Source organism: Phyllobates terribilis, unplaced genomic scaffold (genome assembly GCF_046119375.1).
Source record: "Phyllobates terribilis strain yellow unplaced genomic scaffold, ASM4611937v1 Scaffold_9__5_contigs__length_417890890, whole genome shotgun sequence".
In the NCBI taxonomy this organism is placed as follows: domain Eukaryota; kingdom Metazoa; phylum Chordata; class Amphibia; order Anura; family Dendrobatidae; genus Phyllobates; species Phyllobates terribilis.
Window position 1 is genome coordinate 83,071,041 of NW_027362769.1, and position 19,518 is coordinate 83,090,558.

The 19,518-nt window shown below is 41.8% G+C and overlaps 1 protein-coding gene across 3 annotated transcripts in view; it reads left to right on the forward strand.

Moving 5' to 3' along the window:
* Positions 1–11,368, forward strand: part of UBE2F (ubiquitin conjugating enzyme E2 F (putative)) — a 241,232-nt gene extending 229,864 nt beyond the window's left edge. The window contains exon 9 of one of the 3 annotated variants that reach the window (XM_073646657.1): positions 10,303–11,368. In XM_073646657.1, coding sequence (XP_073502758.1) covers positions 10,303–10,353 — 51 coding nt within the window. In that variant the 3' untranslated portion in view covers positions 10,354–11,368. The remainder of the gene's footprint in view (positions 1–10,302) is intronic. The other 2 variants (XM_073646656.1, XM_073646655.1) reach the window with 2 other exon arrangements.
* The last annotated feature ends 8,150 nt before the right edge of the window (positions 11,369–19,518 follow it).

Sequence of the window (19,518 nt, forward strand, 5' to 3'; positions counted from 1 at the left end):
TGTCAATCGACATCGATCTGGGGCATCGTGCAAAATCTCACCTCATGGTGTATCCTTGATCATGAGGAAGGTGAGAGATCAGCCTAAAACTACACGGGGGGGGGGGGGCGACTTGTTAATGATCTCAAGGCAGCTGGGACCACAGTCACCAAGAAAACCATTGGTAACACATTACGCCTTAAAGGTTTAAAATCCTGCAGTGACAAGGTCCCCCTGCTCAAGAAGGCACATGTGCAGGCCCGTCTGAAGTTTGCCAATGAACACCTGGATGATTCGGTGAGTTACTGGGAGAAGGTGCTGTGGTCAGAGGAGAAAAAAATTGAGCTATTTGGCATTAACTCAACTCGCAGTGTTTGGAGGAAGAGAAATGCTGCCTCTGACCCAAAGAACACCGTCCCCACTGTCAAGCATAGAGGTGGAAACATTATGTTTTGGGGGTGTTTCTCTGCTAAGCGCACAGGACTACTTCACTGCCGAAATGGGAGAATGGGTGGAGCCATGTACAGTAAAATCCTGAGTGACACCCGACTTCCCTCCGCCAGGACATTAAAAATGGGTTGTGGCTGGGTCTTTCAGCAAGACAATGACCCAAAACATACAGCCTAGGCAGCAAAGGAGTGGCTCAAAAAGAAGCACATTAAGGTCATGGAGTGGCCTAGCCAGTCTCCAGACCTTAATCCCATAGAAAACTTATGGAGGGAGTTGAAGCTCCGAGTTGCCAAACGACCGCCTCAAAATCTGAATGATTTAGAGATGACATGCAAAACGTAGTGGACCAAAATTCCTCTGGACATGTGCGCAACCCTCATCATCAACTACAAAAAAGTCTGACTGCTGTGCTTGCCAACAAGGGTTTTGCCACCAAGTATTAAGTGTTGTTTGCCAGAGGGATCAAATACTTATTTCTCACTGCAAAATGCAAAAAAATGTATCTAATTTATACAATGTGATTTTCTTAATTTTTTTTTTGGATATTCTATCTCTTAATGTGAAAATTAACATACCCTTAAAATTACCAGACTGTTCATGTTTTTGTCTGTGGGCAAACTTACAAAAACAACAAGGGATCAAATAATAATTTCCTTCACTGTATAGTGCTAAGTACTGCCCATATAAGAGGATGGTGGCCCACTCTTGCACACGGGCCCACCGGAGGATTCTCCTGTGCTTCTGTGGGCCAGTCCAGGCCTGATTCCACCTATGCCATTTGGCTGACTTGCCTGATGGGCAAGCAAAAAAAAGGGGGTTTTGGCAGAGACATGGGCCCACAAAATATTAATTGATTCTAACACCCCTTGATATCTTTTAGTCCGCTATACGCAGAGGGCCACAGTGAATAACTTGAACAAAGTTATGGGCCTACCAGTATACAGTATAATGGGCCCCACACTGCCCTTCATACAGAATAATGGGCCCAAATAGTCCTCCAAACAGTATAATTGCCCCACGTGGCTTTCGGTACAGTATAATGCCCCACAAAGTCCTCCATACAGAATAATGCCCAACATTGGGGTGGTGGTTCTGGTGTTGTGGGCCAGATATGGCCCATGGGCCAGAATTTGAAATGTGTGACATATACTAATGCCATGTTATCTGTCCCTGCACCATGAAACTCCTAATGAAGATAGCACTTTAGCTCACTTTTTCCCTGAACCTATAAGACTTTGTACTTTTATTTTTTAGCAAAATAATGAAGAGATCAAGACATTTTGTATGATTAATACTGAGATATTATCGGATGTGTGCTGCATTTCAGGTAGGAATCCAAAAATATTGAGATTTGAGAGTCCTCAGTGGTTGAACAACTCTCAACCACTGAGGACTCTCAAATCTTAATATTTTTCTATCTACTGGCTAACATGGTACAAAGATTTTTTTCTGTATCAGGTAGGAATCCAGAAAGACATTATTTGACCTCCTTAAGATAAATTGGGATTATGGGTCCATTTTCCCCAGAGAGCTTTTTCCATCAATTACACCAAATAGATACTGCAAATAGTCTTTAAGTTGCTGATTTTTTTTTTTAAGAATCGAAGTTTGGAAATATGTTTTATAACTTTATTTTACAAAATGATCTATTCTTGCCCTAGTTGGTCCTGCTGTTCTAGAAAGTTGACAAGAGATACCGCCTGCTGTGCTCTTTTGCACTCTGTTATATATCTAACCTCATACAGTGTTTGGTATTAAAGTTCTTCCTTTTTTCTTTTGATCTTGGATGCATGTTTTACTTTTCTCAAGATCCAAGCATTTTAAGGGTAAAAATGGTTTCAACTAGTTAATCAGCTGAACTATGTTGGGAACACTGGGCTGTTAACATTTTGGAAGCAATATCTTTTTGCTACTACTAAAATGACATCCACCAATTTAGGGGGAAACACTTAATGACCAGTTTTATCATTGGTTGTTCTACTAAAATCAATCGACAAAAGCCAAGCCGTGGAAAAAAAAACACTTGTGAAAACTGCAATGGTGGCTTGCTGGAGAATACTTTTTCAGTTACAGAATCAAAAGGCAATATAGAGTAAATAAGAAGTATATAGCAGTGACAATGAAAATTACTAAGTTTTACAGAATGGAAATCCTCATTTTCCTCCGAGTAATCAGCCAAGGTTCTGGGGTGGTCATCACGAAGCCCGATGTGCCTAGAAATCCTCTTTTTCCTTCGAGTAATAAGTAGGGTTGAGCGAGTATGTTCTGTCCGAGTATGCTCGGGCCGAGCTCCGAGTATTTACAGCTGCTCGGTGATATGGTTTAATTGCTCCCGTGTGCATGATTTGCAACTGTTTGACAGCTTTATTACATGTGAGGAATGTGTAAGAAATAGACATTCCTCACATGTAACAAAACTGTCAAACAGTCGCAAATCATGCACACGGGAGCGATTCAAACACATCACCGAGCTGCTATAAATACTCGGTGCTCGGCCCGAGCATACTCGCCGAAAGGGTTAATAGAACATACTCGCTCAACACTAGTAATAAGCCATGGTCCTAGGGGATGGTCATCACGAAGCCCGATGTGCCTAGAAATCCTAATTTTCCTCTGAGTAATAAGCCATGGTCCTAGGGTGGTCATCACAAAGCTTGATGTGCCTATAAATCCTCATTTTCCTCCGTGCAATGAGCCAAGGTCCTAGGGGATTGTCATCACCAAGCCCAAGGTGCATAGAAATCCTCATTTTCCTCCGAGTAATAAGCCATGGTCCTAGGGTGGTCATCACAAAGCTCGATGTGCCTAGAAATCCTCATTTTCCTCCAAGTAATCAGCCGTGGTCATCACGAAGCCTGATGTGCCTTGAAGATGCACTTTTAAATACCATTACTTATTGGAAAAGGTTGAATAATTTCTAAATGTTTTAAGTGTACTAATTCTTTCAACTGGTTTATTAGTACAGCCACATAGGAAACATTGGACTGTAGGTATTTCTGAAGCAATAATCTCCTTGCTACTGCTAAAATTAGTCGACTTCATGATCCTCCATATTGTCCTGCCGCTTTCAGAAAGCATCTGACATTGTAGTACTCCGTTTTTGTCTGGTGAGGCAGGAAATCGCTCCATATTCTCATTCGTCAGCAGTTCTGTCATTTCTCCCTGTGAAGGTTGTGTCTCACACCCGTGAAGCGGTCCACTATTGTGAAACCAGGTGCTCCAGAGGCAACTCTGAGTAATATAATGGTAGCAGGGTTATCGAGTGAGGCAGTTTACAGTTGAGTGCAGATCATTAACTGAAGGAGTAGTATGTGTTTCCTCGCTCCTTCTCTATTGTCCTCTAGGTCAGTACAGCCAGACAAATAAAACAAAGTAGACAGACTCCCTTTAAAAGGAGAATCAATCAGCACCGAATGACTGTTCAAATCAAGTACAGGCGCTCTTCACAGTGGGGCCAATCATTTAAATACACCTTCACACCTGCTTGTTTTCCATCTATCTCCTCCCTCCTCTGGCCCTATGAAGCCAGAGCTGTCAATCAAAGAAGAAGGGGTGGAGATTGTGAGAAAAAAAGCATGTGGGAAGGTGTGTATAAATGATCGGCTCCGCCATGAAGCATCAAGCAGCGGAGCTTAATTTGAACAGTCATTCTGTGCTGATAGTGTCCCTTTTAAAGCTTTGCAGAAATGTAAGGGCAAAGCATATTGTGCTGCATTAATATCTTTTGTATTTTTACTTGGTGTAAAAGTCGCCGTTCTCCTGAATCTGGCTTTATTTTTTTGTTCCTTTGCGACTTTAGATATGGTCTCGCATCCCCGTATATAAATGTAGTGTTTTTAGCCAAGTGGGCATGGGTCCTAAAGACTCCCATAGAGAAGAGATGAGGGTCATACCCACTTGACTAATGAGATTAGATTTATATACTGGGAAGGGGAGTCTATACATCAGGAATTATAGACGTTCAGGAGAACAGCTGCATTTATAGCAAGTAAAAAATATATTTATGGCAAGTGACATGTCCTCTAGAAGAAAAGTGATGTCGGACATTAAATTAATTCATTAATATTAATGAATGCTGCACAAGGAAGAAGTCTGTTTAAAATGTGATAATCGGAAGGCAGATGGCTTTGTTAGTAGAAAATCCTTTTTTATACTATTCCTATTCTGCCTCATTATGACGGTTTGTTCTTGATATATGTGCCAACAATTTTAAAAGTACATTTTGCCTTTCCCTACTAATACCCCAAGTTGAGAGCTACTACAGAAATCCATTTACTTAAAGAACATGTTGTATTTAGGAGTACTTGGCATCATCTATATGTAAAATAAAAACAACGAAAAATTACTGTTCCCTTTTGGCCTATTAGGCTCCTGGCGAGAGCATGTTAAGGCAAATCGTCTTTAGCCGCCAGGCTTTGACGCTGAACGCAGTCATCAGTTGAGTGCATACATCAGCTCATGCTACTGGCCTTTCATTCCAGATGAAAAGAAGCCATTAATAATGTGTCACCAGGACTTCCGAGAGGGACTTTTACCTCTTTGTTCCTTTTGTTCAATGGGAACATGAAAGCTTTTAAAGAGCATTTTCTGAAAAAACGCAGCAGAGCTTGGGTAGAAAATTGATACTTCACTGCCAAATGTATTGCCTATTTAGCGTCTGACCAGTTTCATCTTCTGATCAAGCAATGACACAACTTCATTATATCGCAACGTAATGGTTCCAGCAACACATACTAGTCATGTATCTGACAGCGTGCAGTTTACAAGTGCTGTATTCTGAGGTTTAGTAGTTTGAAGACGTGCTATTACCTTGAAAACATGTTGACTCCTGACTTTTGGTGTAGTTTTGTCAGAACTTCGATAATAGTTATTTGTCAAAATTATTTTTTTTTCTTTTTTCTACATATTTAAAAAGAATCTGTTAGCAGGATTTTGCTATGTAATCTAAGAGCAGTATGATGTATTGACTGAGTGCCTGACTCCAGCGATGTGCCACTTACTGGGCTGTGTGTTGCTGTTTCAATGAAATCCAGTGTTTTATCAGCAGGAGATTATCTCTACAGGACTAGGTGTCTCATGCCTCCTAGTCCACTGCTCTGTGTAACCCCTCCCCCAACACTGATTAGCGGCTTCAGTGATGTGGGCGTGGCTATACACAGGTCAATATTCGGAGAACTGCTACATATGCAGCAGAGAAAAATGTGATTGTATCAAAATGACAGCAAGCAACCCAGCCAGGACACATCACCAGAATCAGGATCTCGGCTCCTACTTCATGCTGCTCTCAGATTACATAGCAAAAACCTGATGATAAATTCTTTTTAAATACTTGTCCTTTCTGAGGTATTATAGAAAATCATGATCTTACTCTTGCTACCCTCATTCTCCACAAGTTGAAGTGAATATGTCACCAGCTTTCACAATACAAACTTCATACATTGTTAGATAGATTTCTCAATCAGGCCTCAGACTGTATCCTTAATTTAACTCCATGACGACCTGTGTTGTACATTTCCAACACTGGTCATGGGCGGAATGTATGGAGCAGGCTCAGGAGCCGAACCTGCTTCATACTGAGAAAACGCCCAGCTGTTACTCTGCCGATATCTGCTTGTAACAGCTGCGAATGGAACTAGTGCCCATCGCCACTGTTTATCCATTTGAAGGAAATCTGTCAGTATGATTTCAACCCCTCCCCACCCCTAAACTATTTATATGCAGCCTTTTCAAAGACAAGTCCAGCAATAGTTTTACGTTGCCAGTCTGATTCACTGTTAACGAGAAATCAGCGTTTGAATTGATATGCCAATGTGGCTTTTGATATGAAGCCTCTGTCACTCCAGCTCTATTCCCTGCCCTGCGCCACTTCCTTCTTCCTCCCCCTTCCCCATTCTCCCATTTTTTTTTCCCGTCCTTCAGTATATTATATGATAAAGTGAATGGCGTCATTGAAAACAGCAACTCGTCCCACATTTAATAGAAACCCTCATACGGCTATGTCAATGGAAAAATAAAAATTGTTCTTAAAGAAAGGGGAGGAAAAACCGAACGAGCAAAAACAAACAATCGCTATGTGCTGAAAAAAATCCATATCTATGTGATGGTGTAATCCTTTTTATAAAAAAAAATCTTCCTGATGTTATAATGAGCTGCAGACAGTTTGACGTAGATGTTTAACCCCTTAAGGACCCGGGAATTTTTCATTTTTGTGCTTTTAGTTCTTTCCTCATCTTCTTTCAAGAGCCATAACGTCTTATTGTTTTGTCAACAGACGTGTGAGGGTTTGTTTTTTGCAGAGGGTTTGTTTTTTTTTATTTTACGATATAATGTACTGAAACAATGGTTTTAAAAAAAGCAATTCCACCATTGTTTTTTGGGTTTTGTTTTTACAGCATTCATTGCGCAGTAAAAATGAACTGGAAACATGATTGATATGGTCAATTTGATTATGGCAACACCAAAAAGCATAGATTTTTTTTCTATTATAAGTTATGAAAGAAATTCAGAATATTTATGCTATGTGCCCACGATGCAGAAATGCTCCGGATTTTTCCTGAGCGTTTCTGCATCTCCCTGGCAGAAAAAACGCATGCGGATTGTACATGCGGATTGTACATGCGTTTTTCCTGCCAGGGACATGCGGATGTGAAGCGTTCTTCACATGCATTTCCGCATGCCGGTTTACAAGCGCTTTCCAAGCGATTTTAGCATCACTTGGAAAGTGCTTGTCAACTTGGTCACACTATATAAATCCATGCAAATGGCATGGATTTATATAGTGTGACCCCCAAACAATGGTTAAAAATAAAATAAATCTATACTTAACCTTCTGATGGCCCCCGCAGTCTTGCTTGGCTCCTTCCTGGCTGCTGGCAGATCGCGATACACTGAAGGACCTGCCGACGTCAGCATCGCTTGACCCCTCACATGACTATGATGTCAGCGCAGGTCCTTCAGTCAATCGCGAGCTGCCGACATGGAAGGACAAGCGCAGCGGGGGCCTTCAGAAGGTAAATATAATATTTATTTTTTATTTTATTCTTTTTTTTACAGGTTCTATGGTACCCGGGTCCGGAGGAGAGTCTCCTGTCCTCCACACCCGGGTACCATCCACACATTGGAACCCATGGAATGCGCATCTATATATACAGTGATGCGGAATCCAAGCCATCTAATGCAAGGCAATAGCGGCAAAAACGCAGCGCTTCCGCAAAATAATTGGTAGTGCTGTTTTTTTTTCCGCAATGATAATCCGCAGCGGAAATTTCCGCAGCATGTGCACAGCACATGCGCATTATCATTGGGGGACATGGCAGGCCTTCTACCGTGTGTTTTTTTTAAGCGTTTCTGCAGCGTTTTTGCTGCTGTGGAAACGCTTAAAAAAATGCATCGTGGGCACACAGCCTTAAAGAAAAAAAATAATTTGTCACCATTTTCCAAGACCAGTGTCGGCTTGTTTTTTTGCACGGTGAGTTGACATTTTTGTTAATACAATTTTTGTATAAATATGATGCTTTGATTGCTAATTACATTTGTTTAGGGAGGTGAATGTTATTCTAGCATTTTGATATTTTATTTTACGGCAGTTACGAATTTGGTTAATTTCATATTTTGGTCGTACCTTTCCAATACGAAACTAAATGGTTTTTTTTTTTCCTTTATTTTTAATGGGGGTAAAGGGGGTTTATTGATCTTTAATATTTTTTTTTTTTTAATTATTTTTTAGTCCTTCTAGACTACTTCAACTTGCGATTGTTTACTCTCTTATACCATATACTGCAATACCATAATAATGCAATATATTGTGAAAATCTCGGTCTCCAATGGAGCTCAGCCTATGGCTGAGGTTCACAGGAAGGCCGATATGACCGCAATTGGAGTCTTTGGCTGACCCATCAGTCCACCACAATCGCGTTGCGTGGGACCCATGGCCCCTGAGCTTGGCAGCTGCATTTAAATGGTTAACAGCTGCTGCTGTTAGTCACATGCCAGCTTTATAACATATGGTGACAGAACTGTTAAAAACATGCCAATAATTTAATAGGTAGTGACTGAGTTAAGAAAGAGTGTCCCTGCATTTGTGGGATATTGCAGGGGAAAATACTTGGACTTGCAGTTGAATAAATAGGGACTGTTTGCAACTATGTGGAACTTAAAGGCATTTCTGTGTAAATACCCTGCTATAGTGCTGGCAAAAGCCTGAGCAAGAAGAACAAACCACTCACAAAGAATAGAAGGCAGATTAAGGCTATGTGTCCACCCACTATGCAGAAATGCTCCGGATTTTTTCCTGAGCGTTTCTGCATCTCGCTGGCAGAAAAAAAGCATGCGGATTGTACATGTGGATTGTACATGCGTTTTTCCTGCCAGGGACATGCGGATGTGAAGCGTTCGTCTCTTGCATTTCCGCATGCGGGTTGACAAGCGCTTTCCAAGCGATTTTAGCATCACTTGGAAAAGTGCTTCACAACTTGGTCACACTATATAAATCCATGCAACCGGCATGGATTTATATAGTGTGACTCAAAGAATGTTAACAAATAAATAAAAAATAAATATATACTTACCTTCTGAAGGCCCCCGGAGGGCTTCTCTCTTCTTGCCAGCAGCTCGCGGTAGATTTAAGGACCTGCCGACGTCAGCGGTCGCGTGACCCGTCACATGACTAAATGACGTCAGCGCAGGTCCTTTAGTCTACCGCGAGCTGCCGGCAAAAAGAGACAAGCACACAGGGGGCCATCAGAAGGTAAGTATAATATTTATTTTTTATTTTATTCTTTTTTTTACAGGTTCTATGGTACCCGGGTCCGGAGGAGAGTCTCCTCTTCCCCAAACCTGGGTACCATCCGCACATTGAAACGCATGGATTCCCCATCTACATACACAGTGATGCGGATTCCATGTGTTCCAATACAAGTCAATGGCGGCGAAAACGCAGCGCTTCCGCAAAATAATTGGTAGTGCTGCGTTTTTTTCCGCAATGATAATCCACAACGGAAATTTGTGCAGCATGTGCGCAGCACATGCGGTTTATCATTGGGGAACATGGCAGGCCTTCTACCATGCGTTTTTTAAGCGTTTCTGCAGCGGAATTGCTTAAGAAACGCATCGTGGGCACACAGCCTAAATAGAGTTTCTTGTCATAGTAAAGTGGTATGTGAACCTTTTAAAAACTTTTAGTGCACATACCAGTCTAATATGGACATTTTGGCATATCTAAAAGCTGAAGTGTGTCTAAGAAAAAAATTCATACGTCGGCAACGAGCCCTCGTTAGTGTTGAGCAGAGTCAGCTTTACTGTACTGATCCTGTCATCAGGTCCATGCTTCCCAAACCATAACCACCTTGGATTACCACTATTGATGAGCACAAGTGCTCTTTACTCGAGTTTGCCTCGGGTGCTCAGGTATGAGTATCACGGGTGCTCGAGTGGCGTGTTCGAGTCCCCACAGCCGCATGTTTTGCAGCTGTTAGACAACCACAAAACATGCGGGGATTGCCTGACAAACACAGGCAATTACATCATGTTTTGTGGCTGTCTAACAGCTGTGAAACATGCGACCGCGGGGACTCGAACATGTGACTTGAGCACCTGCGATACTGGGTGCATACCCGAGCACCCTAGGCAAACTCGAGTAACGAGCACTTGCGTTCATCACTAATTACCACGCATCTTATTATAAGGAGCTAGAAGCGACGTGTGTTTTTCTGTTTAGTTTTTTTTATGGAGCTCTAATACTTATAATCACTGACGTTTAAGCTATTGTTTTAGAACTTCTTGTTGTGATCACATTTTGTTTTCTGTTACTGAAAAACCCAAACCCTAGTTCTGTGTATGTCAAATTATACACTTTTCTTTCTTGTTTCTTTATAGGAAGAATATCGTAGTAAAGTGGAAGATTACATCAAGCGCTACGCCAGATGATGCCAACTTTGAATTTTTGATTGCCTTGTTGAGAGAAGTGGCCTCCTTCTGTAGGGTCTCCATAGCCATATGGGGGGAGGAATCTGGAAACCGTTTGACGGGTTTTATGCCCTCTCCCTGCCAGACTGATACAAAAGTTTACCTCCAGCCCCTACAATTTAATGCCATCTCAGCATCCAGCCAGCAGGAGCCTCAAAACTACTTCTCCCACTTCTATAACTTTTGATGTGTGAATTTTTTTTGGTTTTGTTTTTTTTTTTCTTTTGGAGTGGGGCAATTATTTTATTTTCTATATTTCAGAATATCTCTAACAATATATGCAATTATGTATGGAATCTTACCAGAGATGTGTTGCTTTATATTATTTTTAGGCACTCACTGAACAGAAAATGTGATTGGTTATCCTAAGTTAACCATGTGTTTTTTTTTGGAGACTTGAAGTATACTATGGGCGATGACCACATCTGTAGACCTCACATGGGCCTATAACTATATGACATGTTTTGTCCGATGCCTTTTTCGAGTCTGATGGTTACCTTTGTGACTATATCCTAAGTTATGAGTTGTTAATCTTAATGATATGCTGTACTACAAAAAAAAATGTAAACTCGGTAAGTATACTTGTAGTTCTTGTCTAGCAGATGTAAGGTTTACATCAGTTAACAGAGTTTAAGACCACACGTGATGAGGCTGGAGCTAAACACCAAATCCATGTCGCAGGCCTCACTAGTAGGTAGGCTTTTGTGGCATCACCCTAAAATATGTTGTTTTTAAGCAATGTTTTTATCTGTGTGCTAGCCGCAATCTGGAATGCAGCAATATGCATGTTCTTTGGCAATGAAAGGGTTACTAGTGCACAGGGATTCACAGAACATTGGTGATTAAATACTTTTTACTGTGATAATGCAACTTTAAATTATTATATTGTTTAAAGGAGCTTGAAAACTCTGTATCCACACCCTGAAAATGTATGCAGGGTTATATAAATACACGGATATGCACTTTCTTTGCTCTAACTTTGCTGTGTTGTCTTTTGTTCTGTTTTTATTTCTAGAAAAATCACACATTTGTGCAACCTTGGTCCAGTTTTTCAGAATATTTAATGCAATTTTTGCAAATTTTGTAAGGTGCTTGTTTTAGAGGTTAACTTTAAGGGAAAGGGATTTTGTAATAAGTTATTACTACCAAAGAAAATTTAGAGTAAAATTTGCCCAATTTTTTATCACCACTAGGCAAAAATAACAGCATAATGACCTTCTTTATGGCAGAAGATTCTTTCTGCGCCTTCAATTGGAGCCATACTTTTTTTCGTCCTGCAAAGTGGGAAGCATACGCTCACATGGGCACAAGGTCTCATACTACTGAATTGATTCAGTTTTCTGCAACAAAGTCTGCACAGGTTCATTTGTGAAAACCACTTAAAGTATTTGAGGCAGGAATTAAAAAGAAAAAATGTAAATAAAAGCAGGGCTGTGGAGTCTGAGCCCATTTTAGTGGAGTCGGTATAAAATGGACCAACTCCTAAAATATATAATAAATTGGGTACAGTAGTTCAATGCAGTTTGTGGGGAATATGTTTTACTAAGAATTTGGGAAAGTTATGAAATGTCCTATAAATGTCTGACCTATTCCTGATCTAAGGGTCTAGACTTTTAGCTGAGCTGAATCTGTGCTAGAGTAAATTTATCACTTAAACATGAGCCATGTACGAGGGGGTCTGAGTCGTGGAGTTGGAGTCGGTGTCATGGAAATTGAGGAGTCGGAGGTTTGGCTTACAGTCTCCACAGCCCTGAATAAAAGAACAGAGAGCTAATAGAGATAGAGGTCTAAAAGTGATCTTAAAGGGGTTATTGGGTGCTGTCCAGAGTAGCTCACTTCTGCACACCTGCTGAGACATGTCCACGAATAACTGCACAATACCGTCTGATAACTGCACAATTCCTGCTGATCATACATGCGTCTCAGCAGTTATACCGGATCTTAACGTTATTGGCACTGTGGAAGTCAGCAGCTTTGGACAGCGCCAAGTAACTACCTTTAATATTCTAGATATTATGATGAGCCAACAAGAAAGGGTTCAGGGTATGAGTAATCACCTATTCAATAAAAATGCATATAGCTTTTATTAGATACCATTAATAGAACATGTAAAAAAATAGCAACATACACAGTCATATGGTAAAAATGACAGATGAGCTGAGAAGAATAGCAGAAAGATGTATAGCAAAGGAATCCTCTCAGGCAGAATAAAGAGGTACAAAACAAAGTATTGAAAATGTCAATATGGAGCAGGGTAAATACTGACCATTAGCTCATGGTGGACCAAAAGTCAACCAGATTGGAGGACTGATTCCATAATTGCTATGTTAATGAAGTGTAGAGAGTGCTCACCCTGTTGCAGAAAGAGAGTACAGTAGGTGAGGCGAATCTTCTAAGCTCAAGGTCCGGGTGGGCACACAGGCCACAGCATTGGTGCAGCAGGCAGGTGTTGCACGCGAGAAATAGCAGAGTTACTGTAGGAAAACTAAAAGATTTAGAGCCGCAAGCAGACAGGAGACGTCCTGAAAGCAACAGGTGGACACGTAGAGGCAACATGAATGTCTTAAAAAGAGTCCTGGAGACACCAGACAAAACTCTGGAGTAGCAAAGTCAAAATACCATGGAAGCCGCAGGCGGCTAGGAGACGACGTGAAACTGCCAGACACGCAGCAGAGGTCCTCAAAGACTGGGAACAGGGAGCAGACAGATCTCCGGAGTGACTAGAAAGTCTGAAATACCATGGAAGCTGCAGGCAAATGGGTGAAATCCTGAAGACCACTGGCGGGTAGCAGGGTTACTTTAAACCACAGACAAGTAAATCAGGGACTGGAAACCGCAGGCGACCATGAGACATCCTGGAGCTTGTAGAGAGGAATTGTGCACAGACAAACTAAGAGAGTTACTAGAAAGTCTTACTACAATACCAAGACACAGGTGTGTCTCTTGGGAGGCCCTAGGAATACAACACATGGGAGCGCTCCGGGCTACTTCCAAAGCCCGACATGAAGCACAAGAAAATCAAACGGACCAGGGCAGGTGCGTAACACACCAACCAAATGCCCAGTGAGTGTTTTGCATCAGCTTCGTCTGGGGTATTTTGCAATGATTATTATTCTAGATATTGATCTTTGCTACAAAAAAAATTATTTATTTGACTTAAGTTCATCGGTAAATCTGCCCTTTAACCACATATCTAATAGTGATTGTCTTAACAATCTAATAATATTGTTGCTTTATGGTTGTGGTGGAGTTGGATGTAGTTCCTTCAGATATAGTCACCAAGAGGCAAGGCATGAACTCTTACATAATGGTCAAATATGGCAAATTTACTGCATATTTTGTTGTAGAAATATCTGCACACTTCCCTGTCATATGAAACAACCCTATTCAGATGGATAGAATCAGTTTTCAGTCTCAGAAATTTCCATAGCAAAATTTACAGCATTTGAATGCCCCTTTATGCAGTGCAACTAGCGTCAATTTCAAAATAAAGTGCTTCAACATGCTCTTACCATGGGGTGAAACAAATCTCTTAAGATGTCTGCCACGTTTTGCATAATAGAACCTACAGTATGAAGCATTTTACTATTGGTACAACCTTTTGTCATAGGTAAGTGAAATAATTCTTATAAACACAATGCTTAACCATAAGCATTTAAGGATTTAATACAGTAATGTGGGATGTTCGGTAAATAAAAGAACCTAGGTCCCAATAACTAAAGAAAGATGGGTAGGGTTTGATCTGTATATTGCAATGTTTTTTTATTTTTTTTATCTGCCCTCACACAATTTCAGTACTCTGTTGGATAACTTAGCGTTTTGATTTCAATAACCACCTAACATTAACAATACATGCCACTTTTCAATTGCATCTGTTTCCATTGCTGTTTCCTATTCTGTCATTCACTTGTGTTTTCTATACAACTGTATACAATATGATTTCTACTATGAAGTGATCTCAACTGGCCAATCTATTAACTAATCTTATCCTTGTTTGCTTCAATTTTACAATGATGATGTAGACAAGCAGGAAGTTTGCAGATAAAGAATCTCTCTGCCAATAGGCTACCGTAGCCCGTTACCTAAAATTTGTCCACCTCGTAGTCATATTGCATTTCTTCTGCATGATATCAGAAATCAAGATAACCTTAAGATACAAAAAAAAATTGTCATGTTCAAAAGGGTATTTGATCTGCAGGCTTGATATAGAGCAGTAGGAATCGATCCGATTGATAAATTTTGTGTGAAAAGTTTCAGTAAAACGTGCATTTTATCAATTGAAATCCCCCGCTGTTGCATGCCTACAAGTCCAGTTAGTGGTCCTATTCACTGTTTGACAATCTCCCCTGTATGACCATATATAGAAATAGCTGTCAATCACTGAGTAGGACCGCCCACTGGACTCATGCTAACATCTAGGATTTCAAAGCATAAAATACAAGTTATAATGAATCTTTTTTAAAAAAAAACTCCCGTATTTTTCGGACTATAAGACGCACTGGACCATAAGACGCACCTAGATTTTAGAGTAGGAAAATAGAAAAAAAATGTAAGCAAAAAATGTGGTCATGATGCACTGTTATGGGGAGGGGATCTGCTGCTAAAACTGTTATAGGGATAATGTCCCCCAATTCTGTACTAATATCCCCCATCCTTGTATGCATGGCACCCCTCATCCCTCATCTTGGTATGCATGGCACCCCAATCCATCATCCTGGTATGCATGGCACCCCTCATCCCCCAACCTGGTAAGCATGGAACCCCTCATCCTGGTATGCATGGCACCCCTCATCCCCCAACCTGGTAAGCATGGAACCCCTCATCCTGGTATGCATGGCACTCCTCATCCTGGTATGCATGGCACTCCTCATCCTGGTATGCATGGCACCCCTCATCCTGGTATGCATGGCACCCCTCATCCTGGTATGCATGGCACCCCTCATCCTGGTATGCATGGCACCCTTCATCCCTCACCCTGGTATGCATGGCACCCTTCATCCCTCACCCTGGTATGCTTTGCCCCCCTCATCTTGGTATGCTTGGCACTGACGTCACTATTATGCGCCCTCACACGGTAAGATGATCTGCCGGAATAGTCACTGCTCCCCACGCCTAGACTATTGGCGTGGGGAGCAGTGATTATTCATTCTACTTAATAGCGCGCACACTGTAGCCGCAGCCGCATGCACTATTAAAGAGCATGAATATTCACTACTCCCCACGCCCATGGGAGTTGGGAGTAGTGAATTTTCATGCTCTTTAATAGCGGGCACACGTGACCGCCGAGCCTCTGCAGGAGCCACGGCTGCTGCTGACACTGTCCGCCCGCTATTAAGGAGAATGAATATCTACTGCTCCCCACGCCCATGGGCGTGAGGAGCAGGTAATATTAATTTTCTTTAGCAGTGGAAACAGTGTAGGCTGCAGAAGGCGGATCCTGCCTCCTGTGCCCCGCCGCTGGCACTCCCCCCCCACACCCCACCACAAACGGCAACATTACAATATATAGTAGTTTCGACTATAAGACGCACCCCCCACTTTCCTCCAAAATTTTGGAGGATAAACATGCGTCTTATAGTCCAAACATACGGTATATATCATTATGCTCAGCTTCTCCTTCTCTATACCATGCTGTCCACTGTTTAGGTCTGCATGTATAATTTGACAAGTTCCCTTTAAATTTAAGTTAAAATTCGTCATTCCTTGGGTATACGATTAATGTAAAGTACTACTTTCATTGCTTTATACCACACAATCTTACATCTGTAAGTACATTGTCACTATTAATTAGAATTGGATCCATGTGCAAGACACTTGGCCTTGTACAGTCGTTGCAAAAAGTTATGCTTCAGTGTTTTTAGATCTTTTAGTAAGCTGTTTCTATGGTTACTGAAGTACAATTAGAAGCATCTCATGTTTTTAAACTTTTATTGACAAATGCATCAAATTAATGCAAAGACTCGATATTTACAGTGTTGACCCTTATTTTTCAAGACTTCTGTAATTCTCCAAGGTAGCTGGATATCAGCTTCTGGACGAAATCCTGACTGACAGCCCATTCTTGTCTATTCAGTGCTTGGAGTTTATTGCAATTTCTGTCCTTTTGTTTGTCCACCCACTTTTTGAGGATTGACCGCAGGTTCTCAATGGGATTGAGATCTGGTGAGTTTTCTGGCCATGGGCACAAAATTGTAATGTTTTGTTAACCGGGTTACTTAGTTATCACTTTTGTCTTGTGACATTGTGCTCTATCATGCTGGAAAAAGCAGTGTTCACCAATTGTTCCTGGATCTTTGGGAGAAGTTGCTCTTGGAGGATGGTTATGTAAGGACAATCAGGGGTGACTGCCGCAATTCTACCCCTAAAGACCCTAATCGCGTTGCAATGTGTGTAGTGCCGTGTATGTTTTGTAAATATCGTGATGTAATCTGCCCTGGGAAGTGTATGTGATAATGTACAAGGTAGGACATAGTATAAGATATGGATAGATAATTGATGGTAGTTTAGGTAATGACAGTAGGGTAAGATGGAGTTAATGTTTGAGACTAGCCCATAGTGGGAGGGAATAGTGTTAGGGAAAGACACTGCTTCCTGTAAATAGTGGGATAGGGTTTGGAGAGTGAAGAGAGCAATGCTGCTGTTGGGGGTGATCCACAAAATGAAAGGAGACTGAAGGACAGACAGGAATAGAGAGATCCTGAAGTAAACAACGAGACAGAGTGGCTTTCTGGGAAAGGGTCCTTGGATAGCACGCAGAGTCACGAAAACTCTGAGCTTGCAAACTCCAAAGGAAACGTGCCTAAACAGGACTGAGTTCATGGGACTAGTGGGGGTCACGAATGGTAGATCCAGGGCGCCTGTAGTGGAAGAACTAGGACGCGAAACGGCTGAGCGAGTAGAGAGACTTGCTGATCAGGACTGTGGTATAGAAGCTGGGTTGTGACTAAGTAGGGCGAAACAGTGTGCTTCACCGACCCTGGAGTAAGCTACAGAGGAAGGATACTGTGCAAGTGAAAATGCTTTGTACTGCAAAGGAAACATCCATAAGACTTTGTATATCCGCTATCCCTTGTACATAACCCTTACTAAGTTACCATTCAGTAAAGACTATTTTTGAACGTGAGTCTCCTTTATTGAACTGCGGAATCCATGGTCCTGGCCAGCCAACATCACCAGCTACAGGTGGCCTGCACGGGCGCAAAGCCAGGAACCACACTTTCATGTAGCGCGCCGGGACGTAGAAGACCAGTGCCTCGCCCCGGTTCTGCGCCACGCTACAATTAGGTACCATTCTTTATTCATTATTATGTTTTTAGGCAAAATTGTGAGTGAACCCACTCCTTTTGGGTGAAAAGCAACTCCACACTTGAATGGTCTTAAGATGTTTTACTATTGGCATGACCTAAGAGTCAAGGCAGCGCTGACCTTTTCTCCGGACAACCATACTTTCAGAAGTCTCAAACAAACTGAATAGATCTTAATGAGAAACAAATAACTTACTCCCAGTCCACTGAGGTCCAATACCTGTACTTTATGAGAAGTGGCTTCTATTCTGACCTTCTTGACCCCAGCCTAGCTTCCAAAAGCTCCCTATGCTCACTATGTGTGCAGATGCTTTGACATGTGCCTTCTACCATTCCTCAACAAGCTCTGCATTGACATAGAACCGATTTCATAGCTGAATCTTCTGCACTGGTGTTGGCACTTGCTGGACTTTCTAAGTTCCCTGGAGCCTTCTTCAAAGCAATTGATCCTCTTTCCTTGAAGTTATTGATCTGATACATGTTTCATCTTGGGGCAATCTTACAAGCAGCAATGTCCTTTCATGTAAAGCCTTTTTGATGCAAAGCAATAAAGACCGCATGTATTTCCTTAGAGGTAACCGTGGCTAACATAAAAAGACAACAAGCACTGACTCCCTTTTAAAGCACCCAGTCTGCTCTTAGGCTATGTGCCCACGATGCAGAAATGAAGCAGAAAATTTCTGCAGCATTTCTGCATCTCCCTGGCAGAAAAAAACGCATGCAGATTGTGCATGCGTTTTTCCTGCAGAATACATGCGGATCCACATGCGGATTCACTTGCGTTTCCGCATGCAGATTGACAAGCGCTTTCCATGCGATAGCATCACTTGGAAAGTGCTTGACAACTAGGTCACACTATATAAATCCATGCAAACAGCATGGATTTATACAGTGTGAACCGTAAAAATTAAAACAAAGTTATACTCACCCCCGAGGCCCCGGTGTGGCTGCAGCGCTCGTCCTGGCTGGTTCCCGGCTGCCGGCATATCGCGAGACAGAGCGGTGAAGGGCCTGCGGTCACATGACTGTGACGTCACCGCAGGTCCTCAAGCGATGCCGGCATTCAGAGAGAAGCCGCCGGACAGGTGAATATAAACTTTATTTGTTATTTTATTCTTTTTTTACAGGTACAATGGTACCCAGGTCTGGATGAGAGTCTCCTCTCCTCCAGAACTGGGTACCATCCGCACATAGAGACGCATAGAAGCCGCTTGTAAAAATGTACAGTCGCGGTTTCTATGCGTCTCAATGCAAGTCAATGGCGGGAGTTCCGCTGCGCTTCCGCAAAATTAAATGACATGCTGCGGATTTTTGTACGTAGCATAAACGCTGCGGAAAAATCCGCAGCATGTGCATAGAACATGCGGAATCCCCTTGGGGACCATGGGGTGCGGATTACCTAGCGTTTCCCAAGCGTTTATGCTGCGGAAATTCCGCAGCATAAACGCTTGAAAAACGCTACGTGGGCACCCAGCCTTATAATTCAATCAACAGGACAGAGTGATAGCTGACTTGTCCTTTTAACTTTCTCCTGAGTTCCCAAAAAGATCACTGAAATTATGTAAGCATGTCATTTTGTGGCAGGGCTGAAATTCAATGCAAATTGACTTTTTATGATTAAGTTAATTTTCATGGCAAGGAATGACTTTGCAATTTTTTTGCAATTCATTTAGTCCCTTGTCATACCAATCTAGAGTTAATATAAATTGCCACTATAAAAACTGAAGCAGCAAAGTTTGTGAGAACCAAAAACTGTGTCAGTCTCAAAACCTTTGGCCATGACTGTAGAGTTGTTGCTTCATCTCTACTGGTGAATGTACTA